At 39.1% G+C, this 24118-nt stretch overlaps 1 protein-coding gene across 2 annotated transcripts in view; it reads right to left on the reverse strand.

The window, feature by feature from the left end:
- The window catches only part of KIAA1549 (KIAA1549 ortholog), a 141405-nt gene that overhangs the window by 36687 nt on the left and 80600 nt on the right, over positions 1-24118 (reverse strand). For both annotated transcript variants that reach the window (XM_063395665.1, XM_063395664.1), the window contains exons 6-10: positions 22658-22841; positions 16147-16206; positions 13388-13533; positions 6810-6987; positions 4501-4685 (exon numbers count right to left, since the gene is read on the reverse strand). In XM_063395665.1, coding sequence (XP_063251735.1) covers positions 4501-4685; positions 6810-6987; positions 13388-13533; positions 16147-16206; positions 22658-22841 — 753 coding nt within the window. The remainder of the gene's footprint in view (positions 1-4500; positions 4686-6809; positions 6988-13387; positions 13534-16146; positions 16207-22657; positions 22842-24118) is intronic.

Consider the following 24118-nt stretch of genomic DNA (forward strand, 5'->3'; position numbering starts at 1 on the left):
GTCGTAGGAAGGGATCTGACATTCTTCCTCAAATGCTTGTACACAGAGGGAAAGTGAAACCCCTAGAGAACCAGGTTCCATCTTAATTTTTGGATGTCTGCAGAGAAAGAAATAATACTGTTGACTGTGCTTCCATTGTGGATAACATGTAAAATGTTTTTTTTTTTTTTGCTCTCTGTGGAAGAGGAAAGGAGTGGTTTTGCACAAAACCATCAGAGGCCCAGTACAGGTACTGAGCAAAACGATGGTTTGGGCATTAAAGAAATTTATTGAGTTTTTCACAAAGGAAAAACAACCAATGGCAAAAAATCAGTTACCCACAAACAGCACAGCTTCTCTGCAGGAAAAAAGAAGCTTAGGACAAGCAAAAGGTTGGAACAATGTTATGGTGGATATAGGCAATGGGAAGAGAGAAAATCCTGTTATTTAAAAATACCACCTGTGCATCTTTTTACTTCATAAAGCAAAGACATCTTAATCCAGTGCAACAACCCAGGTCACATCAAGGTGAATTTCCAGTAGAATGCTATGGCTTACAGAACAAGTCATGAATATTTGATGTGCCCTTTAAATATCTTAGTATCATCTCTTCAAAAAAATTATCCTTGCACAGACCAATGAATCTTGCATAGATTCATTGCTCTCCCCTGTTTCCTTGACTCTCAGTTTAAAAAGCATAAAAATAACTTTGATCTAAGCATGTTTTCCCATTTAATCTCCACAATGGAAAAGGAAACTCAACATTTTTCAGGTACTATTAATCCTGTTTTGACGCAAATGGAGGGATTAGCAAATCACAATCTCTTCAAGATCCTTTATTTTTTTCTTACTCTATGACGAAACCTGATTTTGCTACCACAAAAGTTTTCTTTCCCATGTATTTATGTTTATATTCACTGAGGCAGCAGATAAGTAAAAAATCCCTTGATAACAGGCTCCCTCTCTGTAGTCTTTGCAGGAAGTAATATTATAAGTCCTCTTAAGCAGGATCCTTGTGCCATCCTGTCTGCAAGACACTGATCCTGTAATGAAGCTGGAAGGCCAGATGGAAAGAACACAAAGTGGTGGAATGGTACATCCAACGTGCAGAACAGGCCTTTGCTGTATACAGTCCACCCTGGCTGTGTCATTATCTTAGAAGAAACATTATCCTTGCATTATCTACACTACCTTTGAGAATGACCTGGCCTTAGGGGTGGGGCCAAGCAGCACATCTAGACTCAAGCCCAGCTTCAAGGCTGCTGTGGCACACAAATATTGATGCAATCTTGGGTACTTTGTGGAATTGGCACCACAGAATCTGGATATTTTTCAACACAGCCATATGGGAAAACTCAAGTAGGAAATCTGCTATTACTGACCATGACAAGTGAGGGACAGTGACCCAACCATTCTGAAGAGGTGTCCACAGAGCATTTAATGGACCAAAGCCAGTTAGCTGTGCTGGCACGATATGTTGGCAGTATGACTGAATTGCTGTGTAGAACATCTACCCTGTGACCCTCACCAAGGTGTATACCCAAGAAGCCATACCCCATATACCCAAAAATCATATAGAGTCTGACAGCAGACAGTAGTGCTGGGTTCCTTCACCAGAAAACAGATGATGAAGTTATGAAGCTTATGACTTACTTTTAATGGTGGCCATTGGAACATAGAAATCACACCTACTATAAACGTAAACCTTTACATAAAAAAGATTAAAAATAAAACATTGTCTGGGTGAATACCAAAACACTTCAAGAAAATCCAGGGGTTTCAAAGCAGAATGAAACAATTAAATGACAGAAGAGAAGAAAGGAAACATATGACTGACACATGAGGCTATAGCATCAGCAAAATTCGTAGGGACTAAGAATCTCTCTGAAGAGGATAATGCAACTTTGTAAGAGAGATTCTAACTAAGAATAAAAAGCTCCTGCATGACCTGTGGCTCACTTATGCAATCTGCATTTCCAGTACATTTATAGAGTTCTCTCTTGATGTTCCAAGGAACCAGCCTTTTAGCTTGTCTCTGCAGCATGAAGCAAACAGCCTTTTTCCCCTCATTCCCAAGCCCATTCCAGGCTTTTAAGCCAGGGGTAAACATAATTTGCTATCAGCTGCTACTGGAAATTCTAACAGATTATTCTGCTGCCCACTGAACTGCTACGTTAAAGTGCCTAATTGAAGACACTGAACAAAGACTGGTGACACCCCTGGAGACATCCAGTAAGATATCTGCTATCAGCTGAACAAGAAACAAGTGTCTCAGTTTCTCTGTCTTCCAATCAACACACATTTTCAAGCACAAAACATATTACAGATTTATTATAAGGTTCAAAATATTGTCTTCTATTTCCAGTATGGATATGCCATACATATGCTAATGAAAAACTCTATATTTATATGGATTTTTTGTTAAATATTAATGGAAGTGGGAAGAGCTAGCACACTATAAATGCATCTTTATGTTTTTTAAAAATGAAAGATAGATTCCAAGAGAAAAACTCAGATCTTTAACCTCAATATCTTTCTATTTACAGATGTAGTGCAGGCTTTCACCTTCCTCAATACCAAGGTCAATCTCTGAAAATAGTTGTGGCTGTGGTGAGGAAGAGGAAGCCTAGTCCATTTTTATGGAGTTTATTTACAGACATAAATCCCTGACCACATGATGACACTCCTTTGATCACTTCTTCACATTTACTCTAATAAAAAATATAAAATACACAGACAATTTCAGAGGGCAGGATCAGGCCAAATGTCCCTAATAATTTGTATGCTGTTTTGACTGTCTGGGGGTCTTTGGTGGTGGTTAAATACGTCCTTATCTGACCTGGAATTCCAAGCCACTGTTTGAAGACATGAAATCTCAATGACAGCCTGACAGTAAGGAAGCCAGAGTACTGCTTGTATTCTGGGGAAAGGAGGAAATGGTTTGCAAAGTAGGTTCCTCCAGCTGCTTGATGTGGAAAGTGATAAAAATTTAAGACACTTTTTATAGCTTTACCTCCAGTGGCACAAGGATTAAACCAGATGTCCTTACTGGTTCTTTCTAGTTTGCTTACAGTGACTTCCCAAAGAAGGCAAAGTGACAGGTTCCCTAGGCAATCCAAAATGAGACTTGCATATAAACAAGGTTGAGGCTTCTGACTCATGAATGAGATGAAGAATATTGTGGAAGCAGTGGGGAAAACCAACCGAGCCATTTTCTTAAAAGGAAGTAATTATATGAAAGACATTTCTGGCCTTACAGTCAATACAACCCAACTGCTTCCTTACAAAAAAAGCTTGTGATAGCAGCGAGGTACTGAAAATGTGATCAAACAGTGCACCAAGGGTAACAGCCCTCTCTTGCCTCTCTTGTATGACCCTTCTCAAAATAGTTAAAACTACTGTGGGGAACTTCCTCAGTCAAAAATGTGTGTTACATTTTACCACAGCAGAGGTGAAACAAGGTACTGGGGGTGGCATTCATCAAAGGGTACCACTTGTTGCCAGCCTGGATTCTGACACACAATTCGCAGTTGCAAGACAAGTGGAAGTTACTATTGATTTGTTCTGACTGCTTTGGAAGTGCAGGCGCTTTCTGTTTCTCTCATCTTTCACATCATTAATTATCTTGAAAGAGCATGGTGTACAGACAAGGCTTGTTATGGAGAAAACTGTGTGACTGAACATGAGGTCACAGTGCAGAACAAGACTGCAGTACCACAGGATTAGCACAGGCAGATTATTTTGCTTTTATTAATGCCTCTGGAGGTATAGTCAGTAACAAGCATTTCTGACACATATAGGTTCTCTTTGGCTGTAAAAAGAAAGTAATCTTTCAGGCACTTTATCATTCTTTTTACTGAATACATCCTTTGTGAAAAGCCTGGATTATAATTTTTTTTGATTTACACTCTTGGGCAAGAAAGACAACAGTACTGAATTTCTCACTATCCTAACCAATACTGGCCAACAAGCTCACTCATGCAGGCACACACAGATCCACTCATGAATGTTCTAGTACTGCAACAGGTTCTCACAATTTTAACAAGAAGAGCCCTGGCAGAACATGGAGCAGCCAGGATAGGTTCTAGCAAATTCTAGTTCCAGTATGAAGTATGATGGTGCACTTTAGCTGTCAGATTTGGTTAGCAGAAGCTCTCCAAAGAAAATTTCAGCCTGCTGGGGAAAACAAGGTCAGCAATTCAAGACTCAGTACATTTCTCCTTATTCAGTCCCATCCACAGCCTTGAAATGAAGTGATAAAGAAAGGTTCATTTCAGCCTCAGTGCCCACATTTCAGAAGGATGGATCTATCTAATGCAGTATCAAGTACCCAGGAGAATAAATAAAACACTCTTGACTTCAGCTATCATTAGACTACTTTCCTCTTTCCCCCCTCTAAACTGGAATGCTCTGAAGCTCTGTTTACACATGCTGGTTAAGGATGCCAGGTATTCCTCAGAGTCTCACACTTGTTTATTCTCAGAATACTCAAGCTCCTCTCAGCACAGCTTCCCCTTTTACCTTCTGTCTCTGCTGAATGTTGCTCACTGTGTCTGGCTGAAACTCCAGCTTGTCTGTTCGGCAGAGTTTCCAGTACAGAATAATAACAATCAGGAGCACCACGGCAACTGGCACTGCCACCCCAACGATAATCCAGAGGTTGCTGTTCTGTGTCTCTGAAGTGGACTCCTTCAGCCTCTCCACAGCTGTAAAGTTAAAAGGAAAACAGCAATATTATGTGGTTATGTTTTAAACTGAGGACACTTCAAGGTTATGTATTTTTATGTTCTTATAAATGCTAGCTAAGGAATTTATTAGAAACCAGCTGCACATCACAGGAAAAGGCATACCAATACAAGTGAAGGCATGTCGTGCTCAGGAAGCACGGGGTGGGAGATCAATTGTCCTGGCCCACCTTCTGAAGACCTGTGCTCAAAATACTAACGAAAATAGCACTTCTGCCACATCATCCTGTAACCCAAACTAAGCTGACATAGTGAAATGGGTCTAAAAAAATTACTCTGCCACTAGCAAAGGTAAGATAAGACTTCCCAACACTGCTGCCTGTTTCCTGCTTTAGGCAGTATTACCAGCTGCCTCTTCTCGTTAACATTTTGTTATCAAGAACAATTTGAACCTCCTCTACAGGGTGTATATTTCTGCACTGATGATTACGTTTTTCCTCGTCTCTGTTTCATTGTAAATGTGCGAGATCCTTTAGCCCCAAGCCAAAAACAAAACTGCTGGAAAGTGTAATCAAAGAAGTCATTATTGTAAAAGGTGAACTGAAATAAATGACAAAACTCATTTGCTAATTTTGCATAGTGGTTAATTATGGGACTAAACACGATAGCAATAATACATTTCTAGTCAAATTGATGCACTTTCTACAAATGATGTTTTCAAGTTAAAAAGAGTATTTCTATTTTTTCTATATATAGTTTTATTAGTAGCCATTCCAGTGATGAGCCTAGAACTTAAAGGAACATAAAATTCTTATATTTTATACATCTAACAGCTCATTTCTGACATTATGTTTTCTGTTATAAAAATAACCTTTTTTTGGTCTAGTTTCTCCCAGTAGAAGCATGGAAAGAATTTTATGACTCCTTGACTCTTAGAACTTTCTAATGACAGGTCAAAGATAAAAAGTTTCAACATGCACAATAAGCTACAAACACTTTATGAAGTTTGTTCAACATGTATCATTTTTGTAAAGAGAATTTATTCTTGCAACTCTTTTCACTTCTGTCTAACCAGCATTACAGTCCATTAATGGATATTAAGCAGATGTATATGAGCTATTGACCTATCTGTGCACAACTGTTTTAGGGGCAAAATTTAGAAACACATACAGATGGTACAATTATTACTATTTTCTTTTTTTTTTCTTTCTACAGAGAATTTCAAATATCAGACACATCCTTGTTCTGTTGGCGAAATACTCTGTGGTACCATGTAACTCATGCCTCAATATTGCACAGAAATGAGAAAAGGTAATTAATCATTCATACCAATGATTTATTTTGCAGATCATACTTCTGTTCCTAAGATACCTTTAAGTTTCTTTCTGGCTTGTAACATGGAATTTTGAGTAGGTATTCTGTCTCACTACTAACTGAAAATTCTTCATATACCAAACCTCTTGAATAAAATATTTATGACTTTACATGACCTATCCTATTTATTCTGATGTGTATCTAGTAAAAAATCACATTATTTTAATATTATATTCATTAAAAGATCATATTACTTATATGTTCCTGGTGGACAAACAAATAAAACCAAGGTCAATCATATTCAATGGAAGAAATAAATTCCTCAACTATCCTTAGTGTACATCTTCCACAGAAAAAGTACTTCAGACAAAAAAGCAGTGACTTGTGCTAAATTTCACTGCTTTTACTCAGCTAAAGGAAACACCCATTTCATACCAATGACCTCCCACGTCATGACTGTGGGGTTTGTGCAAGCTCCTGGACAAGATAAACTGAAGAGAAATATGAGACTGGCAGGATGAGATGAAAATGGCAGGAAGGTCCTTAATCAGCACAGTACTTTTCCAGCACAAGCACGGAGTGAATGCAGTGGGGCTGGACCTAAGGACCCTGCTGCAACCCTAGGCCCAGTAGGGTCTTCAAGAGGCAAAACGACACTGCATGGCTCACTGCAAGGCTGCTAAAACTGATTTCCTCAGGAGTGTCAAAGCTGCAGCACTCCAAGAAAGAACCACTGCCACAGTGGGCACGGTGCAGTGCCACAGCCTGCAAAGCTGAAGACCCCCTCCCTGTTTGCCCTGCTGGCACTGGGGTGGACTTGGCGGCGCTTACGCTGTGCAACGCTGCCCTCAATGCGGTATCCCAGGATGATGGCAGCCCGCTGGATATCCACTCTGTTCATCAGGTCTGAGCACTTCAGAGCGCTCAGCCTCTCCCCGTCTTGGTCCTCCACAAAATAGATCAGCTCCACGGGGTTATCAACACCAACTAAGCGTGACACGTTCACAATCTGAAAAGAAATTGCAAAGCTTTTACTTTTTAAGTTGTATTTATTTGGAGCTCCCATACATTTGGTCTTACAGTTCAAGAAGTGAACTTTCTCCCCAAAAGAAGTGATCCCTTGCAAAATACATTTTTATGGCAAACCTTTCCTTTCCTCCCCCATTCTTGTATCGTAACAATGTACACATCTGGTAAGTCAGAGAACTGCTTTCACTCTAAAGATGCCAACACTGTGCCACCCTAGAAGGCTCTACTGCCTTTAGCAATTGTTGGTTAGAAGAAGTGTGACTGCACTTTTCCCTTCTCTAAATACCTACCCTAACTTTGATTTATTATTCGTAACACATACACCTCTTTGCTCCAGTTTTTCTAAATGTTAAGCAGCTACACAGGCAAATATTCTGTTAGCATCAAATAAAACTTTGCTCTGTTTCAACTTAAGCACTTCCACAGTCACCTGCATCCCCCAAACAGCTCCCCTTGGCATCCACCTTTCTCCAGGAAGGAATGTATTTGACGCTGTGGGAAGCAATTCTTCCTACCTACATCTAAAGACATTAATAATCAAAAGAATGCATGCTATGAGGAAGCCCTGTAGATACTCTCTAACCACCAAACATCTACATTGCATATGAGAACCACATAACTTTGAATTCCTGTAAAATTACATCTTTTTATATAACAACTCTCCTCTGTTTAACCATTTACCATGTAATGGTGAGCTCTAACAAGAATTAGGACAAAAAACAGTAGGAGGTACTCTGTCATGTTGTTTTGGTTTTTTTTTTTTAAGAGTTTGAAGGGCTCTGGAAGGAATTGACATAAATAGAGCAATGTATTTTGCTTCCTTCAGAATGCTATAAAGTACATATTTAATAAATTATAATCTCAGAAACTGCCCATAGGCCTAAAGTAAAGCAAACACACTAATGTTTGCATGTCTGAGGTTTACCAAAGCAAACCTTTGTATTGTTTTCTTTCCTAGTTTCCAAATAAACAAATCACGTTGAAGGAGAGAAGTACAATTTCTAGCTCAACAGGAATGACATTCTGGTTTTGGGGAACAGCAACTCAACATGTCCTAAAAATACACTTCCCAGGAACAGGAACAGCAAGATGTATATATATATATATATATATATATTTAAAAAAAAAAAAGAGGAAAAAATGAATTGTCATAAGTCTTCTACAACTGACTTACTGAAAACTAACTGAAAGCAAATAATGTTCAGTGTCAGCCATATTTGGTGCAAGAAATAGAGTATCTACAAATAGAGTAGAAAAATGTGCAAATCTCTGAAACACAGCAAGAGCTGCTAACAGGACCTGTTAAATGATGCTGTTGTTGCTCACCTGAACATCATTCCCTCTTCTACCAGCTAAGGGAAAACAAATCCCTGACTGAAGATAACAAAACAGCATCAGTAGGTTGTGACACACATATTTGGTGGCTGTGAAGCTGAATCTAGCTCCATGGACCTCAAATATACAATTAGTTAACAAATGCCCACAGCTTTGTATTATGTCTGCTTCAGGTGGGTTGCCACAGCCTGGACTCAGTGCACAGAGCAGCAGAGTGCACAGACTGCTATCTGCTTCCAGCACAGATGAAACCTACCCAAACAGCACTTAACTCACACAGAGGGTGGGGGAGTTTAAAGGACATGTGAGACTGAAAATCAATGGGTTCTTAGTTTTAGTTTTATGAAGCCCCTCTGTGCATAGCAAAGCCACAGAATCACAGAAAATTAGAAAATTCTTAAACTGAACTGTCATATATTTTACTGTCATATATTTTACAGTCTGTGAAGAATCCAAGGAGGAGTGTAATTATGTGTGTTACACACATCAGGTAATGGTCCCAAGCTCACTGAATGGATTAACAAAGGAACTTCTCCACAGCTGCCTTCAGAAAAGGCAGAGGGTAAGAAGGACAAGATTCCAGTGCAAGTTGTCAAAACTGAAACCGCACAAATTTTAACACAGAATTAAAAACAACAGCATATGGCTCCCTATGCTAAGGAACAGGGGTGAGTGAGATCAGTGAGATCAGTGAGATAGGAAGAAGTAGCTGGAGGTATTTCAGCACAGCATAGAGAGCACTAAGAGCACAAAAAGGTTCAGTGGAGGTGCAGACTAGTGCTGATGAACTAAGCTCACTATTTTAAGCTAAGTTTCATCTGAAATAATTCATTTTGAATACACTGTATTTTATGACTGCTCACACCATACAGGGAGAGAAGCGTCACAGAGAGAAGCTGCAGATAAAATTTCAAAACCATGGGGAGATGGTTATGGATTTCTATTCTGGGAAAGCTGATGACTAGCAGGGTAGTCTGGAAGCAAATACAAGACAATTAGATTTGTACATAAACACAGTACCTGTGACAATATCAGTACCTCAGTTTTCATCTCTGTCACACTGATTCACTAAATTTTACTTACTGATTTTTGTAACTAGCCTCTGAGTTTGCTGAAACACAGGTAATGGCAAACTGGGTCTGAACTGTTTTAAATCTGGTCATGGAATTGAGGTACACAGTCACTGTGCCCGTTTTTTAATAGAGTTTTTGTATTCTAAGTTTTGTGACACATGGCTCCAAATTATACTCTTTGTGCAGCTTCAGGTGGGTTTAGTCTCTGTCCTTGAGAACGCTAAGAATGCAAGCAGAGACAAATACTATTTACCAGGCATCCAGCAAAGCAGCCCACATGTAAGGAAGCATTTAAGCATTTTATATTTATACTTTGGCAGTGAGGGATGACATAGGGAGGGAAGAGATAGATTTCTAAATGCAGGAGGCAGAAAATGCAGGGGAAAAAAAGAAAAAAAAAAAAAAAGAAGAAAAGACTAATTCAACTTCTGTGTACATAAATGATACCATCTTTGTTGATACTAGATGTGCATTTAACCTCCACAGAGGAAAGGCTTAACTGTGTTCAGGTGTCAGTAAATTTAATTTAAAAAGTGTTTTCAAGTGAATATCATAGGTCAGTGAACAGAGTTGCCTTGGTAACAAAATCTAGCTTGTAATTTCAAGCAGGGAAATACAAGTGGTGGGGAAGCTTCCAAGGCATTCTCAGAGTCCCAGCCAGCCTGTCCTGGTCAGCGATCCCCACAGGAGCAAGGAACTCCTGGGTGAACTGTTTCAGGGTCTCAAAGGCATGAGCACTACTTAGAGACAAGCAGATATGCACACACAATCCCCAATGCTCGTGTATGAGAATTATTTTCCTTTTTTTCCTTCCTTCATCACATTGGGAAAAAAAAATTAAAAAATTTCTTAATTCTGTCTTATTAAAAGTAGTATTAAAAGATTTTAGTGTCTGGGCAATTAATTCAAGCTGTACTGTGGTCAGCACAGAGAGGTACAAACAGGCTGTGAGCAACCCAACAAGAGTGGCCAGTTGCTGCCCAGGATGGCAACTGGAGGGGCCAAAAGCCTCAGAGGAAAAGGTGAAGCAGCAGCAGTGCCCAAAGACTTTATTTATAAACCTAAAAACTCACAGCAAGACAGGCTTTCCTCAGACAGGAGAGACACATAAGCTGTCAGCAGAAACGAATTTTTGCCTTAACAAAAAGCTCAATTCAGTCATTGCATTCTCATGAGCTGCTACTTCCTCACACACATCGCAACTAAAATGCTGCCTAAAATGTTCTTTAAATCAGAACATTCCTCTTTGTTTAATTTACTATGATCATCTTTCACTTTCTGTTAGGTTCAAAGGACCAAGCATATTGAAATGAAGGAAAATTAATTTTTTTATTAGCTGCTGGTGTATTTTTAAACTACAGTTAAGCCATTTAATTCCTAGAAAGTGTAATTTGAATTACTACAGTAAACTGTTGAAAAAATATAGCACAGGTCTCTGCAGATGCAATGAAAACCACAGTAAGCATGTGCCTTCAAATCTGCAGCAACAGAAAGAGGCATATTGAAAATATGTATGACTTACTCTGGGAGACATTAATACCACATCACACAAAAATCAGTCGAACTATCAGAAGTGTAACAGCCAGGTGTGAGGCTTCAGAGGGGTTTTTGTACAAAATGGTTACAGGCTTTTTTCTCTTTTTATCGTGGAGTGCCACCTGTTAACAGCACAGACAGTCCAACAGGAGGGGAAAGCCTGCTATTTGGGTACCCTCCAAAGCTCTTTTTCAGACTGTCTAGGTTTAAAGCATAATTTTCAACATTCTTAGGTACTAACACATGCCTTTAGAAATGAAATCTAAACCTCACAAGGTATCACTTCTATTTCCTGAGCATGTGAAAGGAAACTAATATGCCTGCAGTAACATTCACAAATAATTGCTTCACCTCTTGACCTGCAGTCCTGATTTTCCACAGAGCTTAGAAATGTCACATTTCAATACACTATAAATATATTTCACCTCAGGAAAAGCTCTGGTCTATAGGGTCACAATGCAAGTGAAATGTGAGTCTAGTCTTTAATGGATATATACACATGTTCTGTTAATAGAACTATGCAACACTTTGGTGCTGGCAGCTTTTGTTCGTATTTTCACTTCATTGTGCTCTGCTATCATAGCAGTCACTAAATTGTGTGCAAGAAACATACATGGGAAAATCTGAATAAAAAACACAAGAAACATTATTAGTTCTCCCAGAAGACACAAACACACTTGAAACAGGGCTTATAAACTTGGCTGTGAGGAACAGAATTAACAGCAGTAAAAGGTCTATGGCAGACGGCTATGGACAAGATCCTCAGCTAACAGGGGAACACCCTTGAAAGGAACTGTCCTTCAGTCTGGAGCCAGGTGCATCAGTCCAGGGACACACAAGAGCCTCTCAGGCTGTCTCACCTGCCACACACCTGAACACCCTGCCAAGGAAGCCACCAAGGTGCTGCAGCACCTGCAGGAAAGCAGGACACCTAGCACACACACCTCACTGCAAGGTATCTCTTCAGCCTCCCTTCTTTATTACAGTTCTAACCCTGCTTGAAACTGTGGGCTGGGAGCACCTGGAGAAGCCCTGTGATGGTAAGATGTGCTGACTGTAATGAATAGAATCCTCCTCTGCCCAAAGACAGCAGTTGGCAGGCTCTTTGCACTAATTAAGTGGCATAAATGAGCAGCCACTGCTGATTGGAACATGAGCTGCACACCTCATCTTATGTCCCAGTACATAATACAAAGTTAAAAGAAAAATGCTGTATTTTCACTTTCCAAAATACTACCCCTTATCTAACAAGGATGTGCCCATAACTTTATGCATGAAAAAATAAATTACCTGAGCTTTATTGTGCAAAGCCATAAAATTGTAATCTAAACATACACGTTTTATAGGCTGTGGTATCTTCAGGAGCAACATAAGGAATATTTGTTTAATTTATATGCAAAGGGAGGACAAAGGCATAATGAACAAAGTGCAATAAGAGGTGCTGGGAATAGGAGATCTGAAGCAGACACCTATTTGCAGCAATTCAAAGCTGTACAGAAGAAAAATAAAATAAAATCTCTATTACTGAAACAGATGTTTCTGAGACAGGAAAGCAGAAGTAAGAATATCCCAACATCTGGAAATTTAAGTGGTAGCAAAAACTGTAGGATTAAATAAAATAAAGACAATAGGTCTGAAATGCAAAAAGGGCATCTGGGAGGTAAACCAACTGTCAATGAATTAGGTGGAAAAGGTAATTTTTAAGAAGATGAGCCATTAAAAAAGTACTTTGGCTTTTAGGTTGTTGAACTGACTAGAAAGAACCATTGCAATTTAAAACTTTAAATTAAATATCCAAGTCTTCTTGGACTTTATGTGAATAAATCCACCTGTGGCAGAACTCTAAAGCAGCACTGGAATCCACATAACAGATGTTACTATGTATGCAAAATTTGGCATGATTAATCATTTTTACCTCAAATTCAACTCTGTGACCAGGACTACTGTGACAAAGAAGTTAAGGGGTAGAATGTACTACTCTACTGCTGCACCAAGGCACACACAATTCTACTTTGTATTTCTACACCACTGCAAAAACATCAGAGAGAGCTGTGAAGTAGCTGCAGCCAGGAGATTATTTTTATTCAGATGATCGTACTGTCTCCTTTTGCTAGGCACTCCATGAAAGCCAAACAAGATACAACATTTTTAAAAGAAGATGTTGGAAAATAATTTTCAATGTTGTTTCTAAGAAGACATCACAAATTTTTAGTAGGCACTTAACCAGTTATTTGCATTTCTTATGTTTAGCTTAAAAGACATATGTGGCGCTTAAAAGAACCGTATTTTAGATGCAAAACACAAGTATCACCAACTAGCTAGAGGTGACACATGCTTTTGAGTTCTGTTTCTATGCTCAAAACGGAACACTTTGTTAACACTAACATTAACTTAGTCAGTAATTTGTTATCCTTTACGATGTTGAGCTCTTGATACCTGCACGATGTTGCTGCCGGCGAGGCTGGCCCGTCTCCATATGCGGCCTCTGAGCAGAGCCTCGTTCAGCAGGTGGGCCAGCTTGCGCTCCATCTCCGCCCGGAACACCTCCTCCTGGATCCGCTGGTCCACCACGCCCAGGAGAACTGCAGGGCACACATAGCCAGCCAACAAAACAAACTCGTGGGTAAAACTCCCCTGTTTCTCCTCCACAGCTTCAGTGACAAGCTTTGAGTCGCCCTGGGACAGCTCAGGGACAATTTGAGAGCACTGTATTTAAATGGGAATTCTGACCTGCTCAGATGGAGGTTACATGTTGGAAAAGGGAGACATTTGGTGGGGGAAAAAGTCAAAATAAGTAATTTGGGAAAAAAAAAAAAATCAGGCAGAGGATTTTTTTGGAACCTTAACCAGGCTACACAGACCCAGGATAATAAGGGAACTATTTCAATTCTAAAAATGCCAAAAAACATGAACATTCAATGAATTTTTAAAACCTACTAGAAGAGAAAACTTAGTTTAAATTGTCTGCTTCAACTAACTGCAGTCAAAAATGTTGTGTTCAGAGGTGACACGGAGTTGGAGATGGGGAGGGCAAGGGTTCAGAGTCATGGTGAAAAAGTAGAACAGCAGCACACGAATGAAGCTGTGTATTCAAGTGCACCTTCCCATGATAAGATTTAACAAGTATGCCAATCACAGCACAAAAAAAATGGTTTGCAGCCCTGCTTACTTGGCAGCCAGGTACCCTGGGTCACTGGGGCAGCTAATGCTGAGAGGAATCCCTGAAGGGAAATGAAAAAAAGAGTGGACTTGTACTAGCAAGATGGCATCCAGTTAGAGAAATGTGGAGTGAATGGAGCCACAGTCATTCAAATGACCCAGCTGAACATCCTCCAGGACAGCAAACCAACTCACTGCTGACTGCATCAAATAAATTCAGTTTTAATTCTCCTCCACTAAAACTGTTTGTATTTTTAGAAGCCACTTTTTATGTGTTTCCACATTTATTTCCTTTTAAGTGTGGTGCTCGATAAAAAGCCACCAATTAGATAAAAGTTAATTAAATATAATTTTAATTTTTTTAATTTTTAACCCAAATATATTAAAGCCACTTTTTCAATTTGAAGCTTGTCACTGCAGATGTCAGAAAAAGGAAACATTTTCATGATTTCTCACTGAGATCAACAGTATCTGTCTTCTAAATTCAATCACAGACTAAGTATCTCAGAATTAAATAGCAAAATAGACAGTGACCTAAGGCTATTACATACACCAAGCTGAAAACTGTTCTTGCCTGTGTATTGGATTTCAATATCAATAAATTATGTTTAATAGTATGAATTGTATTCTGCAACAGAAGGATAATACTGCATACCCCAGCTTTTCATGACTTTTGGGATACATGCACATATATCTGGGTAATTTGATATCAAAAATCTTTACATGCATAAATTCTATCATTTTCCCATGGCATGATTCATAACCCTTACAGTACAAAACACTGAGTGAAAGCAGTGACCCAGTCAAAGTCTACTGGCTCTTTCCAGAATCCTTCAAGAACTGAGACTACAAAAAATTCCTCTACAGAAAAAAAAAAAAAGAAAACAAAAGAAAACAAAAAGAAAAAAAAAAAAAAAAAGAAAAAAATTGCTATGAGTGGCTTTCAAAATCTTACAGGCAGGAAGTTTATTAAAACCCAAGGGAATGTGATTTCAGAGTTGGAAGGACCCATTTTTTGCTGCAGGAGCTAATGGAACTTTCAGCAGCAATGGACAAACCTAAGGCTGAGCAAGAGAGGTAGCAGGCCAAAAGTTGGCACAAAAGCCAACTTAAATCCCTAAGGAAGGATGCCACTGGTTACAAGACACACATAGGAGCTTCTCCCATGTTACTGAGCATTATCTGAAATTCTAAATCTTTCTTCTCCGAAACAAACCAAGTGGGCTTCAGAAATTAAGGTGCAATTTGGTTTCCTGCTTAAAGAGTAAAGTGATGACTGGTGAGAGGAGACATGAAAACCTGGAAAAAAGAGTAAGTCTATACAAGAGGTGAACTACAGGTGATAAAAGTTGTGGGAAGACAAGAGTGTATCCAGCAGGGCACCTGCACCCTAAAACAATTTTGGGAGGCAAAGCCTCATCACCAGTCAGGCTTAAAATCAGCAGGTAAGATCTACAGCAGGCAGGCAACCTCAACAGCCTTTGAGCAACTAAACCTGACAGCTCAATCACATCTGTAAATTACAGAATAAAACATTCAGAAGACTTTGGTGGGAGGCATCTTCTGTGAACGAATCAGATCAATGAAATGTGATGAAACTCTTTCATGTACTCACAATTAATCTATTTTCACTCTGTTTTATTCCAGGCATGTTTTGGTACAAAGTGTCACACAAATAAAATTTTAATTTTCACTTAAAGTAGATACCTAAAAATCAATGTGGCACATTGACAACTTGCAGAGTAGACACTTTATGCCTGACAGTCTGAGTTGTTTCACTACGAATAAACAGCCTTATAGAAAAGAAGTGCTTTGTGTGCATTATCAAGGAATTTCAGTAGTTAATTCTAGACCAGGGATTTATATTTCCCAGATATTCCAGGTCACTGGGCCTTTGGTTTTAGAATTTATTCAGCTCAGACATGTTATTACCTCATAAAAATGCAGCACCCCATAGCTGTTGATATTTATGCAGGCTAGTTATCCCACTAACACAACTAATTACACTTTTACTTACTCACAGAGACCATACATACCTGTTCTCACCCAGGAAGATTTCATCAACTGGGACACATTAAGCTTAGGATAATGAAAGGCTGAAGGAAAAACAGAATGCAGGAAAAACATCCGTAAGAACAGTATTCTGAGCAACATACACAAAACCAGAAGCCACTACATAATTTATACTGTCAGCAAGCATCTTATTTACACAGATGCATTACTGCTCCTGAGGCAATGCACACACAATGGCAAGGGAGGTGCTCTGAACGTACACTGCTGAGTTTGTCTCTAACAAAAAGAAGCTAACTGAAACAGTCAGATTTACAACATGAAAGACTCCAAGCTGCTGCACCGAGGTCATTGCTCCCAGGAATTTAAAAGCTCACTGTCTGAATTGTGACTCTTACTGAGCTAGCTGCAGGATCAGACTCTTGCTCAAAGAGCAGTGAGGCAACTCATGAGTGTCTCAGGATGAAAATAAGACCTTCTCTGAGGCAGAAACTACAAGGAAACAATAAATGGATAGCTAAGAACTGAACACATGAGATTTGTGTTCCAGACTTGTGCAGGGGGAAGCATTTAAAAAACCACCACCTTGATAATATCTTTTTTACAAAACCAACAAATAACTGCAAATAGAAACACCGCTGTAGACATACCTCATGGCTTTTCTGTTTGGTTTGGTGGCTCCAAGCTTTCTTAATCTCTAAATTTAAAAAGAAAAAAAAAAAAAAAAAAAAGAAAAAGAAAAAGCTCTGCTCCAGAGGGGAATCCTTGCCCCAGTAAGGAAAACAGTCTATTTCTACTGGCTTCAGTATAGATAAGATTTTTCCCAAGTTTTCCACTGGAGAGCAGTAAAGACATGTTGGGAAAGAAGTGAATATGGGGGCTGGGCCAACAGTTTCCTCAAGGGAAGTCTTAAACTTCACTATGGCAATAAGGAAAAGGAATGGTCTTAACTTACTCAAAATATTTAATCCAGATGCAGTTTGCTAAGCATTATACAAAGGTTAATTTTTAAACCATTTCATAGTCAGAAAGAATGCAGCACATAACAATTAAATGACCTGGCCCATGCTGGATCAATTTAGAATAAAGATGTCTACAGTTGAGGAATAATTTGCCACTACTCCACGTTTCAGAGAAGTAAAAAATGAAAGTCTTTCGCATTTAATGATGCAAGAATTCGTAGACAAGCTGTTCTCTGCCAGTGTACAAAAAATCTGATTTTTTGCCCCTTAAAAAGTTTTGGAATTTTTTAGTTAAAGGTAAAAGCAAAAGAATAATTAGTTACATTTTACCTTTTATTTTCACAGATTTATAACTAACTCCTATTGGTTTAAAAAAAAAAGAAAATTTGGTTATTCCACCTTTATTTCAATAACAGCACCACTAGCTTCAAGATGACCACATGGCTGGTACTCTATGACTTACTATTCAGAAGGGTGTTACAACATGGTCCTTTCTTTCTGAACAGGAAACACTGGCTGTCCAAGCAAATGATCAGGATGCACTAAATTTCCAAAATTCTCAGACAAGCAAAAAGCACCTCAGAGTCCATTTAAACAGACCCATTTATTTTTGGCATCCTGCTACTCGATTCTCCTGACTGTAACTTTTAGATTGAAATTCTATTTACTCTAGTCATGCAATTGTTTACTGCAATTTAGAAATGGAAACTGAACAAAAAAAGCATAAACTAAACTGAAAACTGATTCTGTTGTTTTCTAACACACGGAAAGAGCACGATAAGGAAATCAAAAACCTTCCAGAGACCATAATGCTTTGAACTCCTAGCAATTTTGATTTTTTTTCTTCTTTAACCCAAAATCATGTTTTGCTTCAATACTTAATGTGCTCTTCACACTTTTTCTAATTAGTACTTGAAAATTATTTAATTCTTGCAAATTGCTGGGTGACTTTTCATTAAACTTTCCACAGAATTAAAGCAACTTAAAAATAAACCAACTTGAGCAGAAAATCTTGACATTGAAAAGGAAGATGTGCTGTGATCATTGCCAACTAAGGCTAGGTTCTAAAACCTGACAAAGAATGCTGAAAATTGTCAGAAGTCATCAAGTCCAGGTTCCAATTCTTACACCACAGGTCACCCAAGTGTTTCACTGACACACAGGTCTTGAGCTCATCTGGAGTCTCAGCACTGCAGCAAGATCATATTTGCAAGATTTCTAACATCCTCTGGAACTAACAATTATAAACAGCACTGACTGATTGTTATTCTGAGGGGGAAGCTGGATAGACAAAATGCAATTATTAGCTAGATTGCAGCTGGTCTGCTAATGACTGTGGATGCATTAATGAAGTAGATGCTGGCATCATTAGAAGATTCTAACAGGCAGCCCTGGAGCACCATACCGTGTAACAGCATCGATTTGGTGCTGAATGGAAAGGGAAAGGTCACCTGGTCACCCAGGGACCCACTGACAGCAGCCCAAAGCACATCACTCAGGCAGCGTAGCCACTGCCAGAGGTTCTAAGGATCTCTGACTCTCTCTACAGATGTGTGGAACCATGCAGGACAGAACTGGCATCATGCTGATCATTCTTAGTTCTGATAAATGGAGAATGATAGTACAAAGCATGGATGGAATGCAGTATTTGAAATGAGAAGGCATTAAATGAAAAATCAGATTCCATGCAAATACTGGGTGTGGGCAATAGTAACACAGTGCCTGTTTAAAATCTGATCCAAAATCCACCCAGAAAAAAACCTGCCAAATATTTCTGCAGTCCTTGGACCATATCATACAATTTTATATTTATCCTATTGGCCTTGTAACATCTCCAAAGCAGCCAAAATAGATAACATGCATTGAAGTGCTACTTAGCACTGAAAAAATAGTAAGTCCCAAGGCAACTTTCTCTACTTAAAGTCCTAATAAAACTAAAGAGCTTTATTCAGGGTAAGTTCACAAAGGCAAATATTGCCATCTTCTCCACAACTAGCCTTTACCTCCAAGAAATCTGCTAGCCATAAAGAGATACCAAAAATACAGTTTCCTGTTGCTTTTAATGAACTAGCACCCAAACCCTATGCTTAGACTTGGTTTTCTTTCTGCTGGTATGTCATGAACATCTAACCAATTGACAATCTGAAAAATGAGCTATAACGTGGACAATGAAAAATAAGCATGGGAAAGGTGTAAACTGGACATTTGAATAGGAACATGTTGCTGAGGTCACCTAGAAGTGTTGTGAGGAAAGAAGAAAATCTGGAAGTTTCCAGGTTTGGCCATTTTCACAGCCCTATTCCTGCAAGTAACAGTCCAAATCTGTGAAATAACTTTCACTCCTGATCCTGACTCTACATGAGTGGAGGAAAAAAAACGACAAAGAATTCATGATGTTAATGATGTACTGCACGGGGACAAACCACACAGTTAAAACCATAAACAGGACATTTTATTTATGTGAATAAAAACTGTGAGAGAACAGTAGGCAAAAGGCAATGCAAACTGAACAAGTGGCAAGGAGCAAATACATTTTTTTGAACAAGGCTCAGATTAGGCATATTGACCTCAAGGTCTCACTTAATGTTGACAAGCACAAGCAGCTTTTTTTGGGTATGACCAACTTCAATCCCCCAAGCTGGGGGTTGAGCCCTGGCACTCAGCTCACCCACATATAATTTCTTCAGATGCAACTACAAAACTTACAAGACCATACACAGAGTCCTTAAGGAAAAAAGGAAAGTCACCACCAAGAGTATTAACTGCTAGCATGCCTGATAGACTAAGGCAGGAATGGCATGGAACTGTATGGTATGGAACATTTCATATTTACAGATATAAACACTAACATACATAGACTGCTTACAAGTAAACATCAAACCTTCCTAGAAAAAGTCACACTGAAAGCAGAGGTTTGCATATTAATTTGCACAGACCAAAGCAGCTGTATCAGTCTAAGGTGCTGTAACACCTTCCCTGCTATATTTGCTCTGTAGGGCAAGGCAAAGCATGAATGCAGAGTTCAGGACCTAGAAAACAAAAATATTTAGGCATCTCCCTGCCAAAGTAGCTTTAAGGATCTGGCTGTTGGTCACCCCCAACAGTCTGTTGAATAAAATGTTTTAGGAAGGATCTGCCCAGTGCTGCTGAGCCTTTGGACAGGATTTTTGGCTCTGAATCTGAAGATCTAAAACCCTTAGGCTCAAAATCCAGTCACAGCAGCAGTGTAAAAAAACTGCAGGAACAGCTAAAAATAACTGGCTGTGGTTGTCTCACTGATAAAAGAGTCTGAATTACATTCATCATTTCTGTGCTTGCTGACAGAAGGACCCACGGGCTCCAGTAGTCTGAGAAACTCTCTTCCCACTTTGCCAGCTTACCAAATAGCACCCAGCTGGTATTCCTGAACAGTGCCTACAGTGCCTATCAAAGCACTACTGAGACCAAACTAGACCAGTGCAAACCCAAATGTGCTCTCCTGCAATGGGCTCAATCCATAGTAAATATGAGTTCCTCTAACAGCAAGCAAGTCAAATGCTCACAAGATGTTCCTGAATTCAGGACACCTTATCCACCAAATCCTCATGTTTTCTACATTGCAAGCTTTGGAAAGATCTCATAGTTCCTAAAAATCCTGACCTCTCCACTCATTCTACTTTACTTGGTTTTGTAATTGACATGTGAGTGACCACAGGGCTCCACTGGCTCTGGCCTGGAGTCATCCCCACTGACCAGGCACTGTACACATGCACGTAACACAGGGACAGCTCCTGATACACGCATTGAAGTAATTTCAAATTTCCTAAGTACCATCAGGAAACAAAAAACAGAATCATAAAATTGTTTGCTTTGGAAGGGACCTTAGAGGTCATCTAGTTCCAACCCTAAGGAGAACCATGTACACGCATGTTTAACAGGAATGTCCTCCCCCTATGACCAGCCTCTCTTTCAGGATACACCAGCCTTGGTAGAAATTCTGTTACCACTTAATTGCACCCTAGCTCCCTTGCACAATCCAGAAGATGGATTCTCAGCAAGGGCCAACCTGCAAATACACTACAAATACAATTTCAGAGTATGTGGACAAAACTAAAAGCTGTAAGAGCTGATGTAGTACATCACGGAGAAAAAAGTGTCCCTCAACACCAAAAATACTACCAGGGACTAAAAGCTACCTGAACTCAAGTGCAAATGCATAGAAGAGATCACACAAAGTAAAGAGAAGTGTCTTGCATGCAGTCAAGGAAAGAGCAACATTTTATTTGAATTTATTTTATTTGAATTCAGCAATAAAGACCACAGCTCACAGTGTGAGATGTTCTGTGGCTTCCAAGATAAAAAGGAATGCTAATCATCTACGGACAGGAATTCTCAAGACTTTTGGGCCTGGCTCCACTAAACAGACCTACCACTGTACAGAGCTCACACTCTGTGTGAGACCAAATGAGAACAGAAATGCTTAACGGAAGTGAGCCAACAACCTCGTACATTTTTAATTGATTATGGGAGCAGAGGGATCAAAAATGCTGAATTAAATAAAAAGCTTTAAAAAATTAGTATATTTAAACTGCTTCCAGTAAATGGGGACGTATCCTGTGCAATCATCTTACCTAGACTGAAAGCTGCTGAGGAGAGCAACTTTTCTGTTGACAGTAACTACCGTATTTTCACTGACATACACAGCTGCATAATGAACACCAGCAACTATCAGACTTGATTTTCCACTAGATGTTTAACTGTGCTGCAAAACTCACTGTGTCAGATGCTATGCATCTCTACAGCTCACAGAAATAACTCCGAAAATTAAAAACACAGTGAGATAAGAGAAATGCGGAATGAATAGACTGAGTCAATAATGCCCACCCATCAGGGAAAGGCAAGTACTATTCTCTCATGACCTTGCTTATGTTCATAAGTCATCTGAAAGATCTAACCAAACATAAGCTGTCAAGGCCAAGTGTCAAGCAAGCTCTGTTGTGCAGGTGATTCCCATTCATCTACATTTAGGAGGACGGTGGTCTAAAAAAAGTGACTTGCAATGCAAATGTACATAAAAGGTGAGAAAGGTAATAGTTTAAGACATAACAGACTGCATAGACAAATTAATTCCGACTACACGGGCAAATATTATCTTATGTAGCCAGTGTCCCAAGCTTTCTAGAAGTCAGAGACACAGTTAAGAGCAGCACAATGCTGAAAGCAGTGAACACTCCTGAGAATTGGCAAAGGCCTCTTGTAGACATAAGAGCAGACGCACACCTTGGACTGCACTTCACAGCAATACTGATCTAAGTGATTGTCTTATTTTTAGATCTGGACTAAGACCAACGGACTGATGAAGCCAGGTTAAGTACAACTGACCTAGCACAAAAGATGGGTATGATGGCAAAAGCAGAAAGATGCTGTAACACCAAAATGTGAACAGAAAGAGGCATGGATCTGCTCTGCAGAATTCACGATACAAGTTAGATACTTGAAGCTGCATTATCACTTATGCACAAAATTATTTTAAAACTGTAGAGGGAAGATACTAGACAAAAGTATTTTGCAGTATTGAATAACAGCAAATACTCACGTTCAGCAATCTGCTGCACAGGAAAACCCAGATAGAAGCTGAATTCCACCACGGACAAGTTCCTGAGCTGCTCGCTCACTTCGGACCCATTTAGGAAACCGTACCTATCTCGGATGGCAAAAACAATGCTCACAGGGCCCTGTCGAAATGCCACCCCAGGCCTGCTTAGAGTTATATTCAGTATCTGAAAAGACAGTAGTGAAGCAGGGTCAGCAAAATCAAATCACTATTTCCATCCCTTCCTTGACAGACTTTTTTTTCCTCTAATATGAAGAGAGGGGCGATTCACATCAAGACAGAGGAACATCTGTTCCAGATCGGTTCAGACAGCTGAGTCTCAGAAGGGGCAAAGTTACATGTGAATTCCTCTTCCAAGAGTTATCCTTTAAGGTCAATCATAGTTCAGAATGATCTGAAAGCTACAGCCCAGAAAATAATGAGGAAAAAAACACCTAGCAAGACAGTTAGCAAAATATATCTAGTCATAAATAAGCCTTAGATGAATGCCAAACTGCATGGAACAAAAGACAGGGATTGATTAGGATTAAAAAAATATTCTGAAAATGGATGTTCTCTTGGTTAAAATTTCCTGCACCAAGCACACCCAAAACCCACCACTGCCTACTGTGGCTTTTTTGGTGGCACCAATATACACAGCAACTGTATTAATGTAGATAAACCTCTTCTGGAAAAAAAAGAGCTATTTAAAATAAGTTGGTGAAGCTGATAGTCCAAAATATTATTTTGTTCTATCTTCAGTCTATGCAGTGACACTGTGTTTAAAGTTCTGAAAAGTTTTCTATATGTACTACATAGTACTTCAGATACTCTAAAATTTATGTCATTTTTGTTTCTGAATTTATTTTAGGGTACCACAGATGGGTATTTATGGTGCCAGTTAAACAACATAATAAAATTTTTACTGAGCTTGGTATTACAACAAAGTTGGATTAAATTTAAGAATTCAAACAGAAGAGGGAGTTGGTCTCATTAAATTGAATTACTGACTTTTCAGGGAGTTCATCTGCTAGGTGATTCAGGGCTCTGTACATGTGCAATACCCTTCATGTGTGAAGTTCCAGTAGCAGCTGTCACAGACATCATATACTGTAAATATTTCTAGACCTCAGGAGCAACTAGCATGTTTGCTCACATGATGGCAGGGTCATATATATTCTGCTATACACGCCTATATTCCCTATATATTCCCTATATATTCTCCTACACTCCTATATTCCCTATATTTTATAACAGGGTTTCCAGCATGGCAATGAGACCTAAAAGCTTTCTTCTGACAAAAACCTTTTAACCTTACTCTTTTATAGTAAACTCTTAACTCCTTACTCTTTTATAGTAAACTATAATAGGAGTGACTCTGGTAAGGGTTGTAACAGTTTTTATTTGAGAAATTATAAATCTTATCATATTCAATAATGCATCTGGATCTAAATCATTACCTTG

The sequence above is a fragment of the Prinia subflava genome, chromosome 4 (assembly GCF_021018805.1).
Source record: "Prinia subflava isolate CZ2003 ecotype Zambia chromosome 4, Cam_Psub_1.2, whole genome shotgun sequence".
Taxonomy (NCBI): domain Eukaryota; kingdom Metazoa; phylum Chordata; class Aves; order Passeriformes; family Cisticolidae; genus Prinia; species Prinia subflava.